Source organism: Xenopus tropicalis, chromosome 3 (assembly GCF_000004195.4).
Source record: "Xenopus tropicalis strain Nigerian chromosome 3, UCB_Xtro_10.0, whole genome shotgun sequence".
Classification (NCBI taxonomy): Eukaryota; Metazoa; Chordata; class Amphibia; order Anura; family Pipidae; genus Xenopus; species Xenopus tropicalis.
The window spans coordinates 77221447-77241905 of record NC_030679.2 but is presented as its reverse complement, the minus strand read 5'-3'; the positions used below and the strand labels follow the sequence as shown (position 1 = coordinate 77241905).

The following is a 20459-nucleotide window of genomic DNA, read 5'->3' as shown; positions in this document are numbered from 1 at the left end:
CTTGCGGCAAAACAAGCCTATTGGGTTTCATTAATGTTTAAAAGATTTTTTGGTAGACATGTATGGAGTATCAAATTAGGGAAAGATCCCTTATCTGGAAAACCCCAGGTCTCAAGCATTCTGGATAATAGGTCCTATAAAGTAAATCTGACTAAAGGGGGTTCTCTGCAAATCTTACTAAACTAAAATGTAGTTTTCATGAGCTGATGCTTATATTGTTTTGTTTTCATTATTGTTCCCTTTAAGGTCTGACTCATGTATGAGGTAAATTGCACAAGTAAAAGTAAGCCTAATTGGTTGCTATAGGCAATGGATAATTTAGCACCTATTTATGCACCTGGGCAGTAAGTTATGACAACCAGTAATTAGCTTTTTTTTCCAGCCAACTGCAGGTAGAACAATAAAAGAAACATTTGATTGGTTGCCATGGGTTACAGCTTAAGGTGCAAATATGCCCAGTGTTGAATGAGCATCCTGGTATAATCAGTAGATTAATGCTTGTTATAGCTGTTAGAAATCATAAGACTTGGATAAAACTTGTAACTTTTTTTGAAATTTCATAAAATGTATGCATTGCTTATACATGTTTTATAAACCGACACTAATAGTGGCCCTAATGCAATCAAAAATAACTCTACAGATATCTGAAAATGAAAAATTGTAATAAACATGTTTCAGTCATCAGGTTATCTAGAAAAACATACATTTTATTGGACAACTGCAAGCACCTTAAACCACAACTGGTTACTGTTACAATACGGGGCATTTTTACATCTAATTATTGCAAAGGCTTGAGATTAAAATGAAACGCTTAAAAGATAAAAGTGGCACCATAATTTGTAAAAACAGAAATTTACATTCATTCCAATGACTAAAAGAGGTTACACAGACCTCTACATACACCCTAAAATCTGTATTACCTATAATATTTTTATTTCTATTTTGAACTGAACCAGGAATGCACCTGAAAGTTAAAATAAAAAGGAAAAATGAATTACTAAATAGTATGTATATCCAAAATACATTAAGCCAGTGCAATTAGTTATAAAAAAATAATGCTGAATTATATGTACTGTACACCTAAGCAATTGTGAAATTGGCTATTTAACGTTCAGAATGCTACACCAGAAAGAGCTACATTGTCCACTGCACTATACACTGCAGAGCAAAATCATTTTATTAACATTTTTATTCTTTGTTTTGTTATGTTTTTGCATTTCTGCAAACATATGTTACCTTACACATTATACACACTAAATGTTATTGTGGTATTTTTGATGTTAATGCAATAACCACCATATACTTGTTATTTGATGGTATTAAAAATCATTTGCCCTAGAATTGAAAGTTCAGCCAGCAGATATTTACAATTGGTCGGTCCACACTCCAAATACAGGTGTTTTGCCCGCATGTGGAAAGATGCCCACAAACTCCCCCTATTGCCTGCCATAAGAGTTAAAGGGCAATCGCCTAAAAACAGCAGCACTGCCACTTTACAGGCAACTAAAGATTCCATCTGTCAACAAGTATCAGTTCTGGCACTTTAAGGCTACTGCCTTACACCATATGGAAAGCAGCAAGGGGCTATTTTGGGCATTGCTCCACACCCAAAAAAATCAGAGGATGCACACGGAAAATGTGTCCTGTATGCCATAAGCCAAAGTCCAAATGGTGCACCATCCTGCTCCTATAGCATAAAACAAATATCCTTGAGTATAACCTCTCACTGACAAAACACTATTCAGTGTGAATAACATATACAAAATTGGAAAATGCCTACACATGGATTTACACTAAAATAAGAATGAAGCATAGTGGTTTGAGATGAACTGCCCTGTTTCTCTTTGAATTTGCATTAACTCAGAAAGGCATGCAGGGCAAGGATTTATGTACCAAAATTAGATTTCTTAAATATGATATTAGGAAATTCACCTATCTGTTAAAGAGGGTAGACTAAGTATGTAATTTATATTTCTGTACAGTTTAAGAAGGAAATGGAAATGCTGCTACACAAATTTTAAAAATCTAAAAAATGGACTTTAGCATTGTTGTAAAAGTGCTTTAGACTCTAAATGGTACAGTGTCCCTAAAGTGCCACTCGAGTCAATTGTGTGAGGGAAAAAAACATTATCTTGCAAATCAAATTAAGAAGACTGTATCTACCCTCAGGTAACAAGCAGAAATAAGCTTAGATTACATGCATACTGCTAAACTGAACATCTTAACTTAGATTGGCTTTGGAATTAAAATTTCCACTCTTAGCACTGCGAAGATCTTAATGAAAATACACATTTACAAAGTGAATGTACATACAGTATAATACAAGAATGGTAATATCTCCTGAACGATAAAAATGTACAGTGCCCATATATTTAGGGCCCCTTTTTATTTTTTTTTTTCAATTTCAAAAGCAAGGGTTTACCCAAACATCACCTAAAACATATCTTCATAAATAGTTACAAAATCTTGTAGACATGGAAAAAAGGTCTATTTGCTCAAATATTAGACATCTGAACAGCACATAATATGGAAAAACATGGTCAGAAACTAACTAACTGTTTCCCCTACCCAATACAGAGTGGATAAGTTTATAGCAGACACAGAGGCTAACAACAAATACTGCACACAAAAAAAAATTAAATAACAAAGAAAAATTGGGTAAATCAATGGGACTGAGATGAAACCAGCTCAAATATTATGCTGCTGTTAACATTTTGTCACAGTCAGCAAGTAGGTATGCAGCAACAGAGTAAAGCTTCATGCCTACAATATTTGCTAAGAACTTAACCAAGGATGTCTGAGGCACTCGCCAGCAGATGCACGTTTCTCTGGAACCATTTCCAGCATTGGTGTCAGAAAATCTGTAAACTGAGCAGCATCTTCTTGAGGCCAGCCATACTTTTCAACAAGAACATCAAAGAGACTCCAAGGCTTTAATTTTGTGATGTGTCGAAGTTCTCCTGTACAGAATAACGGCATATTAATACTCTGAAAAACAGTATTTTCAAATTTTTTATTATGCAGTAATTGACAATAATAAAATGCCAGCCAAGGTTTGGTTGACTAATATGCATTTTTCTAACTCATTGATAACTAACCTTTTAAACTGAGAGATTATTTGATGGACAAGATATATACATAACTTATACATATTTTGTTAAATAAAACTAAAAGAAAAAAGAAGACTGCAGTGTGATTCTAAGAACCTTTCCAGTTACAAAAATGTGCAGCAGTTTTAAATATGCTATAAATGTTATCAGTTTTCGACTGCTTTTTGGCTCAAGAGCTGCCATGGAGTTCTCTTTTCTTGCAAGGAAACTTCATGGGACTTTGGAAAATGTAGGGCTGCATGTTTCCCAGTGGGAAAGCATTTAGGGGAGATTTGTTGCAGGTGGTAGCCCAGATTTAGCCATGGGCGAGAAAAATCTTCCCACGTGCCATCACCCTTGGATTTTAGCACCATGTTGATGGAAATCAATTTTGTACGGACCTCTTTTTGGCCACATTGGCATTATCTTGCTGAAAAGCAAAGAATAACAGTACTCAAGAATGTACATTATGTTTTGCTTTTGACTACAAACAAGGGCCCTAGCCATAAAAAAACAGTTCCACACAATAATTCCTTCTCCACAAAACTTTACAATCAGCATTACACAATTAGATAGGTAGCATTTTTCTGGAACTGCCAAACTCAAAATCATCCATAAGATTGCTTTCAAATGGGGGTCACTGACCCCAGCGGCCAAAAACTATTACCCATTTGTCTTTATGCGAAGGATAACAGGTGAGAAAAGGCTGCTACATTCTCCATGACAGGACCATGGCAGTTAAGCCCTATAGGAGCTATAGCCCCAGAAAGATGTTTCCTATATGAAAGCGTCTCAGAGTATTTTTACTTGCACTAATTTTTTCAGGTAATACATTGACAAAGGCACATACTACAAAAAACAAATAAGACTATACATAAAGAACACCGTCCCCCTATGATACATAAAATAGATATGTGTGCATGTACATATATGCATGCCTATGTACACAGATATAAATGTATTATCTAATATAGATTATGAACAATCTAATATTAAATTATTCAGAACACAAATAATGTTTATAAATAGTAAAGTTATCAGGTATTTCATTACCAGTTGTTCTGGATAAATTGTTGTAAGAGGTGTTCTATGAGACAGAAGTACAGTTACCTTTCTTGGTGAAAAAATCCTTGGAATATTTCCCCAACATAGCAAATTTTCGAGGGATTTTTCCCAGCAGTTCAGTGATCAATGCTATGTGATCTGTGTTTGAAGAACATTGCCAGCAAAACAGAAACATACAACTATAATCAGTACAATTCATGTGTTCAGAAACTGGCCCGGCACAGACAGAATCAATCAGTTGCTGCAGTATACAGAAATTAAATATAACCTGTTGCTGTGTGTAAATCAGAAATTACAGATCCCTTTGTACTCAACAAACAAAAGGCCCAATCCTAAAAATAAGAAATATAATTTCCATTAGAATTTTAATACACAAAAATTCTCCTGAAACGGATTTTCCTTCCGAAAAGCAAAAAAAAAACGAAGTTGGCAAAACTAAGAAAACTAAAACATTACATTTCTGAATCATGTTCATTTATTTCAATAAAGACCAAGACTTAAAAAATTTGCCCATTTCTGTCTGTGATAGCATTATTCACTAATGGCAGCAAAGATGTTCATTCTGTCTGCATCACGGTGCCTTTCAAAAAGAAGAGGTACTACCTCTGCGATTGAAGAATTCCCGAGAATATTTTCCAGACAGAGCAAAGTGTCTTGGGATATTGCCTAGAAGCTCAATGATGTGTGCTATGTGGTCTATGAAGGAGAGAAAAATAGTAGTGAAGAGTGAAAAGAAGAAGAAAATAAATGAGGTAAGAAAATATATGAAGAAAGTGGAATTAATCAATGAATACTGAAAGTCAAAATCACGCTGAAAACAAAAAAGTAAAAAAAACAAACAGGTGGTAAGTTCATGCAGAGGTAGCAAGATCAGCAGATCATTATTAGAAAAATGTATGACCAATGCATGTGTAGTCTATAAATCACCCAAGAAATTATAATGAATAAAAAGGCACATATAACACGAAAGCCTTGGATTGCGCGTTAGAAAGGATTAGTCTTAATTGCCTTATTGAAAAATATAGGTGAAAATGCACATTTTTCAGTGTAGTTAATTCTGTAAAATTATGTTAACACAACCAAAAAAGGAACTATAAAACAAAAAACTATATAAAAGTTGGCTGCATGATTTTTTGAGGTCACATACAAGGAACACACATGCAGTGCCTTTTCAATTAGTAATTCCTATATCTGTACTTCCTTACGACTATGATTAGAAAGAAGTAAATTCACAGGTTTTGAAAAAAAAAAAAAAAAAAAAATGTTTTTTTTTTTTTTTTTTTTTTTTTAAACACAGTGAAACCTACTATATACATGGTGTAAAATGAACAGTATCATGTATGTATGTTTTTATAAAAGAAATAAGAATGTTAATCTATTTGATAACCTTCATGTATCAATCGTTAATATCACTGGAAGCGGGCACATCAATAACTGTTATCAGCAAACCAAATAAATGTACCCCATGTTAGAAGCAATTAAGTAATATACTTGAAATGTCTAAACTGTCAAGATGTCTAGTACCAATACACTCTTTTTACATTTATACAATCATGCAATGCAAATACCACAAAGATTGTGTGTTGCTCAAAAGTTTGAAGAAGCCTGTTTATCGGGGTAAAAAAAATTAATAATTACATATTTCAAATAATTCCCCTTCCAAACAAATAAAAATGGAAAGGTAGCTCTCAACATAGACTTTTGGGTGTAAATTAAATGGGAATGCACAACCCCTAACAATAACACAAACCCCCACAAAAGGATTAACAAACCAATACTGGTTACAAAGATCTACAAGATGATACAAACATATTTTTACATATATTTCAACTAAGATACTAAAGATTAAGATATTTAGGTTTATACCAAGGTATAACTTACCTGATGTACATAGTGCAGTGGAATATGGGAAAAAGGGGAAGGGGGAAAAAAGGTTGCACCTGAAGGTCAGCGAGAGTGAGATTTAAGGAAAATGCCTTTGTGCTATCCTAGATACTATGAGTAGTTTATGAATCAACGGCTATACATTAGTGTTGCCATATGAAATCCTATTATGTGCTAAACGGGGGATCACACCAAAGAGAAGCAGCAGGCACTCAGATCCCATAGACAGGCCAAGTAAAGGAAACGGCAAACTTATGCATTTTGTGCACCAGGGCACTTAAAGTGGTGGCTCGCCTTTAAAAAATAAGATATTTACATGATATTTCAATTTCATTCAATTAAAAAAAAGAAGTCTTTGCTCTTTGCCCAAGCCAGTGGGGTTTGGCAACACCCTGACTGTCTAAGGAAGCACAGGCATTGCACAGGCAACTGCCCATTTGCCTTTCCTTTGCATAACCATGATCTGATTGGCTGACAAAATTTAGCCAAACCAGCAATGTCATCTCTTCATTGGCTGTTTAACTGGAGGGTGTGTTTAGTGACTTGAGTTGAGAAGAACTGAGCGTGCTCAGAAGCCAACAGCCAAAGTAAATTCTTGAGGGAAGAGGCAGTCGGCCAGAGAAGAAAATGGATTCCCAAGTGATTAACTAGATGCTGCAGCCTTACTAAGAACCTTTTAACACCCAGAGTAGCAGGTATTTAAATGTTTCAAAGATACTGTTCACTAATTACATCTTTTGTTGGAGGTTTACACGTCCTTTAAGAGACTCCAAAGACAGATGCTGATTAGGTCTACAACTCCTTCTTTGAAGTGCCCAAACATTGGCAGTAGGTTAATGCTAAATCCTCTGATAGAGGTAGCGTTCTATTGTTTCTACCTGCACATCTGACGATTCAGCTCTTAACGTTAGTGAAGTGGACAATCTTTTCTGCAACCAATGGTTGCAGGAAAGATTGTTATTGTAACGTGTAACATTGGCTACTTTTAGCCTGTGCTCATTTCAACAATACTACAGCAGCAGCAGAACAAAAAAAACCATCAGTTTCTGAACCAGAAACCTTCAGAGAGGAAATAGGAAGGCAGAGAGGAAATAGGATGGTAGCATTGTTTTCAGTGCCAATCTTAGCCAAGTATGAGTGGAAGCCAAATGTGCATTATGAATGAATTGGCACCACGGGAGACTGGAGCTCACGTTCTATACCTCATACAGGCAGTAGTGAGGTAGGCCTGGGTTTTAAAGCAAAGGAAGGGGAAACTTGAAAACAACACTCTATAATAATTAACTGCTGTTTTTCTTGAAGGTGTAGTTCACCTTATATGTAACTTTTAGTATGACAGTGATATTTTAAAACAATCTGCAATTTAGCTTTATTTATTGTGTGTGTGTGCTTTGTTTTGTTTTGCAACCATCAGGCTTAAAACTCTAACAGGTGTCAAGTTGCTAGAGCTTAGTTCCTCTAGCAACCAGGTAAGTATTAGAAATTAAGAATGGAAGAGGAAATGTAGAGCACCTTTGCAGATAAATAAGAATATTTATATTAATACAGTTCCTCATGTTGTGGTGAACCCCAACCATAAAATTACTCCTAAGACCATCGCAAATATGTGTTTTCCGATGGTCTTAAGCGACCCCTGTGAAAGTGTTGTTCGACTCCCAAAGGGCTTATGACCCACAGGTTGAGAACCGCTGCCCTAAAATATTTATTAGACCTATCTGTCAATTAATATCTGTCTAAGTCTCAATACCCAGGTTGCTGCATAAAGAGACAATGAAGAATGACAGAATATGGAGAGGAAGATAGTAAAAAATAACGATTATTTCAGAAATAGTGATTGTATTAAGACCATTTTGCTTTTCCATTGGATGAAGCTTATATTACATTTTCATTTTAACATATACAGTGAGGAACATAAGTATTTGAACACCCTGCGATTTTGCAAGTTCTCCCACTTAGAAATCATGGAGGGGTCTGAAATTCACATTGTAGGTGCATTCCCACTGTGAGAGACAGCATTTAAATAAAAATTTCAGGAAATCACATTGTATGATTTTTAAAGCGGACCTGTCACCCAGACATAAAAAGCTGAATAATAAAAGTCCTTTTCAAGGTAAACATGAAACCCAAATTCCTTTTTTTAAATAACACATCCAAACCCATTATAAAGGCATTTAAAAATCCCAGCTGTCAATCATATATTGCCTGCCCCGCCTCTATGCCTTAGGCATAAAGGCGGGGCAGACAATACCTTTAGCTTTCCATTTAGCACTTCCTAGATATCACTGCACTTCACACGTTTCCCCTCCCTCCCCATCACCTAATTATGTAGCCAGTGCATGGGTATGGGCATCTGGTCCTCCAACAATTTTTGTGTGATGCAAAGCTTTCCTTACTAACAGTGTCCACAAAATGGCAGCTGCCTGCTTGCTGTGAATAGTTCCAAGACTGAAGGAAACAAGATTTATACTATCTGTATAGTGTAAATGAAGTTTATTTTGCTCAACTGATATGATAGAAAAGAGTTTGGAGTTTTTTCTTAGGGTGACAGGTCCCCTTTAAAGAATGTATTTGTATTGCACTGCTGCACATAAGTATTTGAACACCTGGCAATCAGCAAGAATTCTGTCTCTCAAAGACCTGTTACTCTGCCTTTAGTCCACCTCTACTCCACTCATTAATCTAAATTAGTAGCACCTGTCTGAGCTCTTTAAAGACCCCTGTCCACCCCACAGTCAGACTCCAACTACTACCATGGACAAGACCAAAGAGCTGTCAAAAGACACCAGAGACAAAATTGTGGACCTTCACAAGGCTGGAAAGGGCTACGGGGCAATTGCCAAGCAGCTTGGTGAAAATAGATCAACTGTTGGAGCAATTGTTAAAAAATGGAAGAGGATAAAGACGACTGTCAGTCTCCCTAAGACTGGGGCTCCATGCAAGATCCCACCTCGTGGGGTGTCACTGATAAGAAAGGTGAGGAATCAGCCCAGAACTAAAAGGGTGGAGCTGGTCAATGACATGAAGAGAGCTGGGACCACAGTTTCAAAGGTCACTGTCGGTAGAACACTACGCCGTCAGTCAGAGCATTGAAGATGGGTCATGGCTGGGTCTTCCAACATGACAATGACCCGAAGCACACAGGAGTGGCTCCGTAAGAGGCATATCAAGGTTCTGGAGTGGCCTAGCCAGTCTCCAGACCTAAATCCAATAGAAAATCTCTGGAGGGAGCTGAAACTCCGTGTTGCTCAGCGACAGCCCCAAAACCTGACAGATCTAGAAGAGATCTGTGTGGAGGAGTGGGCAAAAAATCCCTGTTGCAGGGTGTGCAAACCTGGTCAAGAACTACAGGAAACGTTTGACCTCTGTAATTGCAAACAAATACTTATGTGCAGCAGTGCAATACAAATAAATTCTTTAAAAATCATACAATGTAATTTCCTGAATTTTTTTTTATATGCTGTCTCTCACAGTGGGAATGCACCTACAATGTGAATTTCAGACCCCTCCATGATTTCTAAGTGGGAGAACTTGCAAAATCACATGGTGTTCAAATACTTATGTTCTTCACTGTAGAACCCATTACACCCAGTAGTCAAATAGGCTGCAAAGCTTTTCTGCATCCTCCTCAATGAAACCTTCACATCTACACACATACTTGCAGCACAGTAACAAAAATCCCTGTATAACTGCATATGTTGCAGACTTGAAATACCTAAGTTTATAAAAAAGATGTTAGTAGACTTTAGATTGTGCAATCTGTTTTGTCACTATGCAACACATCCTAGCCATCATTCACTGTAGTTAATGGCATTTCTCTGCAAAATACTGCAGGTAAAATTATTAACCCGGCTCCATCCGTAATTGTTTGATTTACAGCACTTTCACTAATAATGTATGTATTTTTTAGAATCTGATTGTTAATCTCACAATGCAGAAGATACATAATGATTTTAAATATATTTGCTTGTTAGGATGATTATTAACTTTTATTTTTTACTTTACTTTAAATAGAAATAATGTAACAGCCAACTTTACTGTTTTTGTTGTGTCTTCTGTGTCTAAAGATATGCAAGGAGGTAGTGAAATTATCTTTGCATATGTAATTTTATTAACTCATTTTCATGGTTTCAAATTTTGTTTACTTATAAAAACAGTACGCAAAAAATAGTTTAATTTGAAATACTTTTCACTGATCTTATGCTGAACAAGATGTGATATAATTTCTGAGCCCAAAATTAGTCTTTCTATTTTATGCAGGAAATTGTAAAAGAAGAATAATTTTCCCTGATTAAGCTGGATCACATAATATGTTACTACAAGGCATTTTGGGGAGGTTTGTTGCCTGCAGTATCATTGATTTACCGCTAGTGACAAGTTTTACTGTGCCCCATTGCCCTTAAATGTAAGTTCTCCTTAAAAAAAAAAAGCTCAAAACACAAACCAAAAAAATAAATTATATTTTTTTCAGCAACAAAGCACTTCTCTGACAAAGAGCTATATGGTAGAACTTATACATTTTCCTAAACTGTATGCATACTCACCTTCATCTCGTGAATAATCTTCTCCAGAATGGGGTTCAAACAAATAGTCACCAGTTGCCAATTCAAATGCCTTAGTAAAAACACAGAAAAATTAAGTGAAGCCTTTATTCCAGTGGAAAAGGAAAACATTTCAAAGAAAAGAGACCTAAACATGAAATATGCAGCTCCCCTCATTTTAAAGATCTCATAATAGAAATAGGGTGTATTGGTTTTTCATTAGTATTGTAGTTCAGACATTGACATTAAGAATTCTTGCCTTCCTTTCACTTTTACATGGAGTCTAAAATTCCATCCACATCCCAAGTGGCATACTCTTCACTTGGTGTGTCCCACAACTTAGCGCCTACCGTAAGTCTTATTCCAAGAAGTTTTAGCGGGGCAATGCTATCTGTTTTAATGTGCTGGCATATTGTTCTGCAGGTATAGCGTTTCCAAAAGACTTTGAAACAAGGGTCTGCAAAAAGTAATCTGAAACACGAATAAATGGTCTGCACCTGGCACTTTCATTTGCCACTACAAAAAATCTAAATATTCGGATCATGATATGCTCTCCACAAAATAAAGGCTTATTATGTTTTTCAAATTTTTATACATCTGAAATATTTATGCTCACAAGCTTTAATAATTTGATACATGGCCTTTAACGGTATTGCTGCTTTGCAACATACCCTTTACCCTTTAAAAAAATTGCTAGTGGGATGGCATAAGCGGCACCGCAATTTGCCAAAGTTTCCTCTCAAGGCAACTTTGGCAAATCGTGCGACTAAACTCCCCATGTGTCACAGCCCTTAGATGTTTACACACATGTATACACAAACACTTTTTTTTTTTTTTTTTTAAACCAGTTACTTTTACCCTTTTGTCTTTCCCCTAAAAACAGATTATTTTGGCAGCGTGATTAATTGATCAGGTATTTTGACTACTAATTACACTGTTGTACTTTGTTATTTCATTGATTTGCTCAATTTTTGCTGTTTTATTGGATTTTTATTGCATTCTTATTGCCCCCCATTTCCTTAACACTTCTCCTCCTACAGTTTTAGGGGTACAACACCCAAACTTTACACACTTCTTTGTCCTATAGCGGAGCAGGTTGCTTGTGCTTTTCTAAGCAATCCCGCCCCTTGTCTTTTTGTGGCGCCGCTCTAAAAACCCCAATTTTTCAATTGACTTTGACGGAATATTTTCAAACTGCTGTCAACTCTTACAGCATTGAACAACTTAATCATGTGGTCACCCCAAATAAAACAGCAACATTTGTTGGATTACCCAAAATGGGAGGAGCCCAGAATAGCCAATCACATTTCTTTCATTGGGGAAATTTTAACTGCTGCCATTCTCACATGTTTAACATCAGGGTCCCCAAACTTTGCAAAGTTTGCCACTGGGTGACTACATTTCAAGTTTAGAAAAGTGGATAGAGCCAACAGCAGCCAATCACTGGGTGAAAATAATTCAAGGGTGAAACCATCAACAGATGTATCTCTTTTATTTTAATGGGGAAATTTAAACTGCTGCCATTCTCATACATTTAACGCCAGTATCCCAAGCTTTTCACAGTTGGTAACTGGGGGAATAAAATTGAAGTTTAGAAATAACTGGATGGAGCCATCAACAGCCAGTTTCCAACCATTACATTGCATTAGTTTATATTTAAACGGCAGCCTTTCTCACAACATTAATGCCAGGGTTTCCACACTTTGCAGAGTTAGTCGCTGGTTAACAGCAGTCCAAGGTTAGAAAAAGTGGGCGGAGCCACCATCAGATGTCACTGGGCATATTGGGCATCAAAGGGTTCAGTAGATCTCTGGTGTTTATATTTGGGATGATTTGCCTTTGTGAGTAAGAAACTGGGCAAGATGAATTGAAGTGAATTGCAATATCTTTAGGCGATTTCATAAATGCTGTGAAAACTAGTAACTTGAGAAAAGCTTTGCAGTTTGGGGTAGAAAGAAATTCAGTCATTTTGGATTTGTCTGAATGTGTACTTTCAAAAATATTTAGTTTTCATGGGTCATTCTATATTTTTTGCAGCTTATACCCCACATAAAATTGCCCATGTGTTTATGAATTAGGTAAATGTAAGTCATTAAATTAGTATGCACATGGTATATTTTGGGGTCTCGAAGTGCCATAAACTGTGCCTAAACTGATAGTGTTTCAATGGCTAATAGCACTGCTTGTACAGTAGGATATATACAGCAGGGAAAATAAGTATTGAACACATCGTTTTTCTCAGTTACACAAGACGACTGTAACAACTCAAGTAATCCACACATACAAAGTAATCAAAGCAGTCTTTAAATTATGAGTAATAAAGTGGAATGACGCGGAATAAGTATTGATGAACACATGAAGAAAAGGAGGTGCAAAAAGGCATGGAAAGCCAAGAAACTTGCTGAAATCTTTCAGTATTCACAAGAGTTGTCCAAGAGCCAAGGATCACTTGTGGAAAGCTTCAGAAAGGCCTTGAATTAGCAGGTACAGTTGTTTCAAAGAAAACAATAAGGCACTCAACCAACATGGCCTCTATGCATGCTCGCCACACAAGACTCCACTCCATGCTGAAGTAAAAGCTTGTTTAAAGTTTGTTGCACATCATTTAGACAAGCCAATACAATTCTGGGAGAATACAGTCTGGTCAGATGAGACCAAAAACTGAACTCTCTGGATGTTATTGAACACACCATGTTTGAAGGAGAAATAGGACTGCTCATCACCCCAAAAACACCATACCAACAGTGAAGTTTGGAGGTAGGAAAATCATGGTGTGGGGCTGTTTTTCAGCATATGGTACTGGCAGACTTCATATAAATGAAAGTATGATGGAGAAATGCACCAGGACAATCTTGATAAGAATCTGCTGCCATCTACCAGGATGCTGAAGTTGAAACGAGGGTAGATATTTCAGCAAGACAATAATCCCAAACACACAGCCAGTGAAACTCAATTGGCTTCAGAGAAAGAAAATAAAGCTGCTAGAATGGCCCAGTCAATCACCTGACTTAATTCCAATTGAAAATCTATGGAAAGAACTGAAGATCGGAGTTCATAGAAGAGACCCCCGAAACCTTCAAGATTTGAAGAGAGTTTGGGCCAAAATCACACTTGAGCATGAGTGCATGCGACTAGTTTCCCTGTACAGGAGGTGCCTTGAAGCGGTCTTTACCAACAAAGGAGTTTGTTTGTATGTATTAAATACATTTCAGTAAGTGTGTTCAATACTAATTCCCGGTGTCATTCCAGTTTACTACACAACTTAATCTATGGATTTATTTGTTGTGATTTCTTTGCATGTGTGGATTACTTGGGTTGTTACCAACATCAGGTGTAAAATTTATGTCAATAGCCCCATTAGAAATATATTTACAGGTATAGAACCCGTTATCCAGAATGCTCGGGACTAAGGGGTCTTTCTGTATTTGGATCTCCATACCTTAAAGGAGAAGGAAAGGTTAGTAAAGAGTTAATCTCTAGCTGCAGGCATACCTTCAGTTGTCTCAATAGTGCCCTTAAGTCTCCCCATATTTCACCTGTTCAGAAGATCTGAAGCCAAACAGGAAGAAAAAACACTGAGCTGTGTAAAGAAAGTTCCCATAATGCCTCACTCCTGCACAGACATGCAGACCAAGTGAATATGCTCAGTTAGTAGACTATGAGTCAGCTTCCTGCTGATTGGCTCAGATTCACATTCCTAAGGGGGGGGGGGTGAGTTCGTAGCATTCTTGAGGGAGGGTGGAGCAGGAAAGAGCAGAGAACAGAAAGCTGCATGTCCCTGGCACATGAATTACAGACACAACTAATCTTTTTTTCAGAGAAGTCAGTGCAGTGGTTATGGCTGTATTTACATAGACCTTTCTGATAAAGCTTACTTAGTTTTTACCTTTCTTTCTCCTTTAAGTCTACTGAAAAATCAATAAAACATTAATTAAACCCAATAGGATTGTTTTGCATTCAATAAGAATTAATTATATCTTAGTTAGGATCAATTACAAGGTACTGTTTTATTACTACAGAGAAAAAGGAAATCAGTTTTAAAATTCTGAATTATTTGATTAAAACGGAGTCTATGGGAGACGGGCTTTCCGTAATTTGGACCTTTCTGGATAATGGGTTTCTGGATAAGGGATCCCATACCTGTACTGATTTACTGAGAAAAACATTGATGTGTTCAATACTTATTTTCCCTGCTGTAGATATGCGCACAGTATGCACTTGTAAATTATGGTACATTGACTTCTATGAACTTAAACTTTAAATCCTAAATACATTAAATACAGTGAGAAGCAGTGAGAACTTTAGCCTCAAATACAATAAACACAAAGAAAGACAATGGTTTCTGACCCCAGACCTCCTTACCCTTCCAAGAAGCAGGTTTTCTGAAGGCAGGATTAGATTTCAGCATTGAGTTCAGAACTATTTTAGAAACTGATTGTATTGCTAAACGTGCTCCACCTTGTGGTAGACGTGAGAACAGCATCCAAGCAGGAGAAACTATGCTTGCGATTATGCGACTTGGGTCATATTGACAGTACAAGGAGTAAGAGTAACAATAGCTTATCTGAAAGGTGCCTACACACTAATATTACAACTAAAAAAAATAAATTTGTTGGTTCATAAATACAATTTTAAATGGTAGAATCAATTATTTGCAATGTAAACAATGTGATTTAGAAATAAAAAGAAAACCAAAAAGAACTACTATTGGTAGGGAACATCTTACATTGGCCTGTCTGGTATACACTCAAAGGGGTACACCAGATAAATCTGACCAGGCTTGGCAATGCTGGCTGGATTCTTTAAACTTTGGGCATATGCCTCCCTAAGATTACCATTATATCACTGTATACAAAGGATATACTTTCTTTCTGTAGTTTTATTCAGTATGTATAAGAAGGCACTGTATCTTGACTACCCACCAATTTTTTTCTTTGTATGTATATTTTGTTTTTGCTATTGTCTTGTATTAAAAACAATAAAAAAAGTTTAATTAAAAAAGTTAATTTAAAGGTGAACTAACCCTTTAAGTTTTTTTAAGAAACAAACTTACTCATACAACATATTCCAAGCTAACTTTTTGCACTGAAATCAAGGAAAACCTGTGTGCCCTGCAGCTAAAAGCTAGATACAGTGAAGCCCTTTATTGTCAGAGGATATAAGATGGTAAAGGCAGCAGATACATCACTGATGCTCTAATGGACCTCCCTGTGTCCACCTCCAAAAAAACTGTAATCTCTTGCTCTTAACAAAAGTAAATATGTGCAAATAAAAAAATGATTTTGTGGTCACTGTACAGTCAAGTTTGTCTGCACATTTGATATTTTAAAGCAAATGTACGGGTAATGCTTTGATTTATAAAATGTCTTTTCAGTGGCTTTTCAAAATGCTTGTTGTGTTCCAAAATTGCCATCATGCAAGGGAAACAGAGTAGGCATTGTGTGAAAGAGAAGACAAATTGACAGTCATGTCAATGTATCTTTTATATGTACATATACTGTTGTTTTAATAAATCGATTAATAAAGAATTATTCTGTGCAAGCACCTGTAGCACTTGCAGAAGTAAAAACAAAATAGTGTGTGGTTTTCTAGGTGAACTTGTACCTAACGTGCAGAAAATCTTGACTGTTTACTCAGTTATAACTCTTCTGGAAGGTAGGTAAAAATTATATATTTTAAACATTAAGACAAGAACCAATGGTGTGAGGTGACTTGCTCAGGCCTGCAGCAAAACACATTTTAGCAAACTGCAAGCACTCCTGTGTGCATACATATCATGATGCACAGATGTAGTCAAAAGGGAGGGAAGTAGGGTACGCAGACAAAGCTTCCTCCTCCTGTAATGCAATTACGCTACTAACAAGGACTCACCATACATGCAGTACTCCAGATATCTGCAGGGGTGCTATACCCCGCTCCTATCAGAACTTCTATAGATCTGTATTGCCTCGTTTGGATATCTTCAGTGAAATGTTTATGCTACAAATTAAGAAAAATACAGAATAAGTGGAAATTCCTAAACAAAAGTATCTATACATAAAAACAAACTATTTACATACCACCCAGCAGGCATTTCCAAGGTCTGCAATTTTGACTCTTATTTTATCAGCATTTCTAGGATCCAAAGGATTCACCAGCAGGTCTGCCGCTCGCATTTTAGATGCTGAAAATCAAGCAACAATTTAATGAGATCAATATTAAATTATATTGTAGTCAATACGGGTATGGGATCCTTTATCCAGAAACGCACACTCCCTGGTGCATTTGGATGATGACCTTAAAAATGTATTTAGTAATACTGCAAGAATGTATTGTACAGTACCTAAAGAACTGTCTATTTAAGTTGCCTGTCTAACTACCCACATGAGAGTGCATAAAGGCTAATGGCACACACAGCAAAATAGTGGATTGAAGCACAGACTTTTTCTCAAACTGTGTTTCTATGCAGAGAAACCGCCTGGTGAGCCTTTTGCCTAAGGTTCACACTATTCTAACACAAAAATGAATTGACCTTAAAGTAAGGCACACACTGAAAAATTAACACATTTTTGTACTGATGATGTACCGCACAAGCCCCATGCAACTCATGTTTAAAAGTGACGTATACGCCCTTTTCATGTGTAACATGTCATTAACATATTTTTGAATTTTGAAAATGTATGAGGGTTATATAATGAAAAGGGCTAAGTCTAATAATATACAGCAATCAGATGTTTCAAAACAAACATCTGACCAGTAATTTGTATCTGTTGACAGGTAGCAATCAGCAAATAAACCTTTAAAGGAAAAAAAACTTTTACAGGAAAACTATGGCAGCACGGTAAAAAGTGATTTTTCAGCTCTCCTTTACCAAAGTTTACACCTTTGTTGTATTAACCCCCTTTGTTTTATGAGTGCATCTTCCACCTACAGCATCAGACAAATAAGATCTATTTGCAGTTACTGAGAGGTTTTAACTAGGAAAAACTCTTTTAATGAGTTGACAAATATTGTGAACCCAATTAAACGGGTAAGTCAAAGCAAACAAGACTTCATTTGCTCCATTTGTGAAAAATGTGTGCATTTACTTCAGAAATTCTTATTATTGTTATATTATGAAAGTACTAAATAATTCTCGACTACTTCCCTGGAAGAAAAAAAAAAAAAAGAACCTTCATGAGTACAATGTAATACGTACTTTTTGGCAAATCTCCAGTACTCGATGCTGAAACTGTCCTGCTCCTGTCATGACAAGAGCTACTTTCATCCCGGTCTGTGAGAGCAGAGTCTTCAGAAATTGCTAAACCACATGCTGCAGATTCCAAAGCCTCAGGGAAGACTGAGGCCGAAAACTCTGAAAATTGTAATTCTGAATTTTTATGCTGTCCATTTGGCAATTCACCGTTAAATTGTTCATATGAGCTGCTATATGTATAATCACTTTCAACATTTGATTCATCTAAATTGAATTCCTCTGGGTTAAGGCAATCGTCATCTTCATCCTCCTCATCTTCCAACTGTGGTTCAACAGAGAAAGGCCCATTTTCTAAATGACCGTTTGTTTTTGGAGATTCAATCCAAGTCTGATCTGTGTCGACCAGTTCTGGCTCAGCATCATCATCATCCTCATCTTCATCATCTTTTTCAATATTTTCCTTTTCTGTGTCTTCTTTTTCATCATTATCTCCTCTTTCTGAGGAAACAATGTCTGGTATATTTACAAAGTCAAAGGCTTAGAACTGCATGTGAACAAAGTTATTAAGAACTGACTGACAAACACTGTTTGGCAATTAAAAAAAAAACTACAACTACAAATGACAGTAATTGGTAAAGATTAATGTTTCTTGCTCCACTGCAAATTTTCCTGTTCAAACCAAACATTTTTTGCAGCCACTCAAAAATATATATCTAGTTTTATCTATAGTTTTATCTATAAATGCTTCATTTTTATTTGAGTGGTTGAAAAAGTAATGTAGCACTGAACCTAAAATACTGCATCAAATCAAATATTAATCAATAATAATCAAATATTATTTTTCTTAAATCAGCTAATATTGGATCCCCTGATATTTCAGGATATTAATGGTGCAGTATGTGATCTGAGTGTCCTCCCAATGGATGTGTGATTAAATGGTTCTTACAATCTATCGACAACTAGGAAGTGTGTTGTGTGTGTTCTAATATCTACTCAAAACATCATACTGAACAGAACAGACACTTCTGACCAGCTTTTTGGGTGAGACTGAGGTAAAAATAAATCTGTAATAAAGTTCACAAGCCCCATTCTACCAGGAAGTAAACAAGCAGATAAGTTAAAGTAATTATTTCGAGGTTTATTAACATTTTGCAATTAAAAAGTACATATAGAAAAAAGGGAACAAAAGTTTAAAAGAAAGGAAAAGGAGAAAACTAATTTGTGAGAATCATAGAAGAAAGAAATGGCATGAAGAAGAGAAAAGAAAATGGAAATGAAAATTAGGGGATGTTAAAGGATGTGTCTTGTATCTGTGGTTTAAACAGTTGAGGGTATGTGGGCCTGTGCCCCAATAATCTTGACTACCTTGAAACAGCCAATCTATGCAAACAATCAGTCTCCTCTCAGGAACATGTACTGTAATTCTTTACCTTCTCTAGAACGTGAAAGCACGATAAAACTATAGATATATATTTTTGAGTGGCTGCAAAAATGAATTGTGCATATAGTTACATAGTTACATAGGGTTGAAAAAAGACCAGTGTCCATCAAGTTCAACCCATCCAAGTAAACCCAGCACACCTACCAATCTATACACTCACATACATAAACTATAAATACAACCACTAGTACTAACTGTAGATTTTAGTATCACAATAGCCTTGGATATTCTGATTGATCAAGAACTCATCCAGGCCCCTCTTAAAGGCATTAACAGAATCTGCCATTACCACATCACTAGGAAGGGCATTCCACAACCTCCCTGCCCTCACCGTGAAAAACCACCTACGCTGCTTCAAATGGAAGCTCCGTTCCTCTAATCTAAAGGGGTGACCTCTGGTGCGTTGATTGTTTTTATGGGAAAAAAGAACATCCCCCAACTGCCTATAATCCCCTCTAATGTACTTGTACAGAGTAATCATGTCCCCTCGCAAGCGCCTCTTTTCCAGAGAAAACAACCTCAACCTCGACAGTCTCACCTCATAGTTTAAATCTTCCATCCCCTTAACCAGTTTAGTTGCACGTCTCTGCACTTTCTCCAGCTCATTAATATCCCTCTTAAGGACTGGAGCCCAAAACTGCACTGCATACTCAAGGTGAGGCCTTACCAGGGACCTATAAAGGGGCAAAATTATGTACTCATCCCTTGAGTCAATGCCCTTTTTTATACAAGACAGCACTTTATTTGCTTTAGTAGCCACAGAATGACACTGCCTGGCATTAGACAACTTGTTATCAACAAAAACCCCTAGATCCTTCTCCATTAAGGATACCCCCAACACACTACCATTCAGTAGATAGTTTGCGTTTATATTATTTCTACCAAAGTGCATAACTTTGCACTTATCAACATTGAACCTCATTTTCCAGTTTGCTGCCCAGTTTTCCAATTTTGTCAAATCGCTCTGCAAAGCGGCAGCATCCTGCATGGAACTTATAGTTTTGCACAATTTTGTGTCATCAGCAAAAATAGAAACAGTACTGTCTATGCCCACCTCCAGGTCATTAATAAACAAGTTAAAAAGCAAAGGACCAAGGACTGACCCCTGCGGTACTCCACTAACCACACTGGTCCAATTAGAAAATGTTCCATTTACAACCACTCTTTGTACTCTATCCTTCAGCCAGTTCTCTATCCAATTACAAATATTATGTTCTAGGCCAATATTCCTTAATTTGATCATTAACCTTCTGTGAGGTACTGTATCA

The 20459-nt window shown here is 36.5% G+C and overlaps 1 protein-coding gene across 7 annotated transcripts in view; it reads right to left on the bottom strand.

Moving 5' to 3' along the window:
• Nucleotides 1-686: 686 nt before the first annotated feature.
• The window catches only part of srpk3 (SRSF protein kinase 3), a 108896-nt gene continuing 89123 nt past the window's right edge, over nucleotides 687-20459 (bottom strand). For 3 of the 7 annotated variants that reach the window (XM_031897552.1, XM_031897551.1, XM_031897555.1), the window contains 7 exons: nucleotides 17754-18248; nucleotides 16636-16739; nucleotides 16448-16555; nucleotides 10580-10649; nucleotides 4758-4850; nucleotides 4200-4292; nucleotides 687-2960 (listed from right to left, as the gene is read on the bottom strand). In XM_031897552.1, coding sequence (XP_031753412.1) covers nucleotides 2776-2960; nucleotides 4200-4292; nucleotides 4758-4850; nucleotides 10580-10649; nucleotides 16448-16555; nucleotides 16636-16739; nucleotides 17754-18248 — 1148 coding nt within the window. In that variant the 3' untranslated portion in view covers nucleotides 687-2775. 7 annotated transcript variants of the gene reach the window in all.